The sequence below is a fragment of the Anser anser genome (assembly GCF_964211835.1).
Source record: "Anser anser genome assembly, contig: HAP1_SCAFFOLD_577, whole genome shotgun sequence".
Lineage (NCBI taxonomy): Eukaryota > Metazoa > Chordata > Aves > Anseriformes > Anatidae > Anser > Anser anser.
The window spans coordinates 1,693-6,988 of NW_028154020.1; the positions used below are offsets into that span (position 1 = coordinate 1,693).

At 67.3% G+C, this 5,296-nt stretch overlaps 1 protein-coding gene across 3 annotated transcripts; it reads right to left on the reverse strand.

Moving 5' to 3' along the window:
* Positions 1-602: 602 nt before the first annotated feature.
* LOC310890952 (uncharacterized protein) lies at positions 603-2,542 on the reverse strand. 3 transcript variants are annotated; one of them, XM_083853273.1, is made up of 2 exons: positions 2,316-2,542; positions 603-2,252 (listed from the first exon to the last, which is right to left on the reverse strand). In XM_083853273.1, the coding sequence occupies exons 1-2, from the start codon at positions 2,517-2,519 to the stop codon at positions 744-746; spliced, it is 1,713 nt and encodes a 570-aa protein (XP_083709399.1). In that variant the 5' UTR covers positions 2,520-2,542; the 3' UTR covers positions 603-743. The 3 variants fall into 3 exon arrangements, with proteins under 3 accessions (XP_083709399.1, XP_083709397.1, XP_083709398.1); XM_083853271.1 differs by having other exon boundaries at positions 603-1,961; positions 2,004-2,542; XM_083853272.1 differs by having other exon boundaries at positions 603-1,940; positions 1,983-2,542.
* Positions 2,543-5,296: the final 2,754 nt, after the last annotated feature.

A 5,296-nucleotide genomic window follows, 5' to 3' on the forward strand; every position in this document is an offset into this window, starting at 1 on the left:
GCCGCCGTGGCCTTGGCCCGCCGCTACCTGGTGGCCGGCTTCGAGGCCGCCGTGGCCGGCGGCCTCGTCGCCCCGCCGGCCGCCCTCTGGGAGCTGGCCGAGCGGTGGGGCTGCGTCCCCTTGGCCGCCCGGGCCACCGGGCTCCTCCTGGAGGGGGACGCGCGGCTGGTGGCCCGCCGCTTGGTGGAGGTGGCCCGGGCGGCCCGGTGCCCTCGTCGCTTGGCCAAGGCCTTGATGGCCGCCGTGGCCCCGCCCGGGGCCCGGCCTCGCCTGGAGATGGGGCAGCCGTGGGGGGGGGGGGACCCTCTGGTCGGGCCCCTCGGGGACCTCCCCGACCTCCTGGAGGACCGCGGGGACCTTGAGGAGGACCTCGGGGATCTCCAGGAGGGCCGTGGGGACCTCCAGGAGGACCTCCAGGACATCCAGGAGGACCTCAAGGACGTCGAGGGGGACTTTGAGGACCTCCAGGAGGACTTCGGGGACCTCCAGGAGGACTTTGGCGACCTCCAGGAGGACTTCGGGGACCTTGGGGATGCCCCTGAGGACCTTGGGGACACCCCTGAGGACCTTGGGGACCTCCGGGAGGACTTCGGGGACCTCCAGGAGGACTTTGGGGACCTCCAGGGGGGTTTTGGGGACCTCCAGGAGGACTTCGGGGACCTCCAGGAGGACATTGGGGAGGTCCAGGAGGACCTCAAGAACCTGGAGGACCTCGGGGACCTCCAGGAGGACCTCGAGGACGTTCAGGAGGACCTCGAGGATGTTGAGGAGGACCTCGAGAATGTTGAGGAGGACCCTGGGGACCTCCGCGAGGACCTTGGGGACCTCCAGGAGGACCTCGGGGACCTCCCGATGGAGGTCGGGGCCCCCCGGGGCGAGGAGGACGTGGAGATGGAGGTGGGGGGACCTCCCTGAGCCGCCCCCCCCGGGACCTCCACAGGGGACATCTCGGAGACCTTGGGGGCCCTCGCCCCTCCCCGGGTGGGGACGCGGAGGCCGGGGGCGGCCTCCAGGACCTCGGGGACCTCCCTGGGGACATGGGGGACCCCTGGGTTGGAGGTTCGGGGACCTCCTGAGGTGAGGACGTGGAGGCCGGGGGCCTCCTGGAGGACCCCCGGTGGGCGTCGGGGCGCGCTCGGAAGGACGAAGGTGAGGCCGGGGGCCTCCGGGAGGACCTCGGGGACCTCCAGGAGGACCCTGATGGCCTCCACGAAGACTTTGGGGGCCTCCACGAGGAGCTTGGGGACCTCCAGGAGGTCTTCGGGGACCTCCACGAGGTCTTTGAGGACCTCCGCTAGGCGTTGAGGCTGCTTTTTGGTGACGAAGATGAGGCCGAGGACCTCCAGGAGGACCTCGGGGACCTCAGGGACCTCCGTGGGGACCTTGGGGACCTTCACGGGCATCTTGGGGACCTCCCTGGGGACCTCGGGGACCTCCGTGAGGGCCTTGGGGACCTCCAAAGGGCGTTGAGGCCAATTTTTGGTGACGAAGGCGAGGCCGAGGACCTCCGTGAGGACCTTGGGGACCTCCATAAAGACCTTGGGGACCTCCACGAGGTCTTTGGGTACCTCCACGAGGTCTTTGGGGACCTTCACGAGGTCTCTGAGGACCTCCACTAGGTGTTGAGGCTGCTTTTTGGTGACAGAGACGAGGCCGAGGACCTCCAGGAGGACCTCGGGGACCTCCAGGAGGACCTTGGTGGCCTCCATGGGGACCCTGGGGACCTCCACAAGGACCTCGGGGACCTCCAGGAGGACCTTCGGGACCTCCACTAGGTGTTGAGGCCAATTTTTGGTGACAAAGACGAGGCCGAGGACCTCCGTGAGGACCTTGGTGGCCTCCGTAAGGCCCTTGGTGGCCTCCGTAAGGACCTCCAGGACCTTGGGGACCTCCGAAAGGTGTTGAGGCCAATTTTTGATGACGAAGACGAGGCCGAGGACCTCCATGAGGACCTCGGTGGCCTCCATAAGGACCTTGGGGACCTCCATGAGGACCTCGGCGACCTCCATAAGGACCTTGGGGACCTCCAGGAGGACCTTGGGGGCCTCCAAAAGGTGCTGAGGCCAATTTTTGGTGACGAAGACGAGGCCGAGGACTTCCATGAGGACCTCAAGGACCTCCATGGGGACCTCGATGGCCTCCGTAAGGACCTCGGGGACTTCCGCGAGGACCTTGGTGGCCTCCAAAAGGTGTTGAGGCTCCTTTTTGGGGACAGGGGTGAGGCTGAGGACCTCGGGGACCTCCTTGGGGACCTCGGGGACCTCCACGGGGAGCTTGGGGACCTCCATGGGGACCTCGGGGACGTTCAGGAGGACCTCGGGGACCTCCATGAGGACTTTGGGGACCTCCATAAGGACTTCGGGGACCTCCTTGGGGACCTCGGGGACCTCCAGGGGGACCTTGGGGACCTCCTCGGGGACCTTGGTGGCCCCCATGGGGACCTTGGTGGCGACCTTGGGGACCTCCATAAGCTCCTGGAGGACCTCGGTGGCCTCCATAAGGACCTTGGGTACCTCCATGGGGACCTCGGGGACCTCCACGAAGATCTTGAGGACCTCCATGAGGACCTTGGGGACCTCCACGGGGACCTCCACGGGGACCTTGGTGGCCTCCATGGGGACTTTGGGGACCTCGAGGACCTCCATGACGACCTTGGGGACATTCTTGGGGAGCTTGGGGACCTCCATGGGGACCTCGAGGACCTCCATGAGGACTTTGGGGACCTCCTTGGGGACTTTGAGGACCTCGGGGACCTCCATGAGGACTTTGGGGACCTCCTTGGGGAGCTTGGGAACCACCATGGGGACCTTGAGGACCTCCATGAGGACCTCGGGGACCTCCATTGGGACCTTGGGGACCTCCTTGGGGACCTCGGGGACCTCCTTGGGGACCTCGGTGGCCTCCATAAAGATCTTGAGGACCTCCATGAGGACCTTGGTGGCCTCCTTGGGGACCTTGGGGACCTCGGGGACCTCCGTGGGGACCTCGGGGACCTCCTTGGGGACCTTGGTGGCCTCCATGGGGACCTCGGGGACCTCCATGAGGACCTCGATGACCTCCATGGGGACCTTGAGGACCTCCACGGGGACCTTGGTGGCCTCCATGGGGAATTTGGGGACCTCGGTGGCCTCCTTGGGGACCTCAGTGGCCTCCACGGGGACCTTGAGGACCTCCTCGGGGACCTTGGGGACCTCCTTGGGGACCTCGGGGACCTCCGTGAGGACCTCGGTGGCCTCCACGAAGATCTCGAGGACCTCCAGGAGGACCTCGGGGACCTCCTCGGGGACCTCGGTGGCCCCCATGGGGACCTCGGTGGCCTCCTTGGGGACCTCGGTGGCCTCCACGGGCGAGGCCTTGGGGGTCCGGAGCCCCCCCACGGGCGCGGGCGGTGGCCCGGGGGGGGGGGAGGCCGCGGTTTTGGGGTGAAAAAGGCGGATTTTGGGGCCCCCCCCCCGGGCGACGACACGGGGGAGCCCCGAGGTTGGGGGGCGGGGGCGGGGCGGGGGGGGCGGGGCTGGGTTTTGGGGCGATTTCCCGGGGTTTTGGGGCCGCGGCTGGAGCGACGCGCAAATAAACACGAGGTGAAACGGCTGCGGCGGCCCCGCCCCCACGGTCTGGGGGTCCCTGCCCCATAGATCCCGGGGGTCCCTGCCCCATAGATCCCGGGGGCCCCTGCCCCATAGATCCCGGGGGTCCCTGCCCCATAGATCCCGGGGGTCCCTGCCCCATAGATCTCACAGGTCCTGCCCCACACATCCCACAGCTCCCAGCCCCATAGATCCCAGAGGTCCCAGCCCCATAGATCCCTGCCCCACACATTCTGGGGGTCCCTGCCCCATAGATCCCAGCCCCACACATCCCTGCCCCATAGATCCCAGCCCCATAGATCCCTGCCCCATAGATCCTGGGGGTCCCTGCCCCATAGATCCTGCCCCATAGATCCTGGGGGTCCCAGCCCCACACATTCTGGGGGTCCCAGCCCCACACATCCCAGCCCCACACATTCCGGAGGTCCCTGCCCCATAGATCCCAGCCCCACAAGTCCCTGCCCCACACATCCCAGGGGTCCCAGCCCCATAGATCTCAGCCCCACACTTCCCTGCCCCATAGATCCCAGCCCCAACACATTCTGGGGGTCCCTGCCCCACAAGTCCCTGCCCCACACATCCTGCGGATCCCTGCCCCACGGATCCCAGCCCCATAGATCCCACAGGTCCCTGCCCCACACATCCCTGCCCCACAGATCTCAGCCCCACACATCCCTGCCCCACACATTCTGGGGGTCCCTGCCCCATAGCTCCCAGCCCCACACATCCCGGGGGTCCCTGCCCCATAGATCCCAGAGGTCCCAGCCCCATAGATCCCAGCCCCACACATCGCAGCCCAATTGATCCGAGCCCCACATATTCTGGGGGTCCCAGCCCCACAAGTCCCTGCCCCATAGATCCCAGCCCCACACATCCCAGCCCCACACATCCCACCCCACACATTCCATGGGTCCCAGCCCCATAGGACCCTGCCCCACACATCCCAGCCCCATAGATCTCACAGGTCCTGCCCCACACATCCCACAGCTCCCAGCCCCATAGGTCCCAGCCCCACACATCCCTGCCCCACTCATTCTGGGGGTCCCTGCCCCATAGATCCTGCCCCAAAGGTCCCTGCCCCATAGATCCCAGCCCCACACATCCCCGGGGTCCCAGCCCCATAGATCCCTGCCCCACACATCCTGCGGATCCCAGCCCCACAGATCCCAGCCCCATAGATCCCACAGGTCCCTGCCCCACACATCCCTGCCCCATAGGTCCCAGCCCCACACATTCTGGGAGTCCCTGCCCCATAGATACTATAGGTCCCAGCCCCACAGATCCCAGCCCCATAGATCCCAGCCCCACACATCCCACCCCACATATTCCAGGGGTCCCAGCCCCACAGATCCCAGCCCCACACATCCCAGCCCCATAGATCCCAGAGGTCCCAGCCCCATAGATCCCAGCCCCACACATTCTGGGAGTCCCTGCCCCACAGATCCCAGCCCCACACGTTCTGGGGGTCCCTGCCCCACACTTCCCTGCCCCATAGATCCCAGCCCCACAGATTCCAGCCCCACACATCCCAGGGGTCCCAGCCCCATAGATCTGAGCCCCACACATCCCTGCCCCATAGGTCCCAGCCCCACACATCCCGGGGTCCCCCCCCCCCTCCCCCCCTCCCCCCCCCCCCCAGGCCCCTCCCCCCCGGGCCGCCACTTCCATATTTGGGCATCGCGGGGCCGCGGGGGGGGGAGGGGCCGGGG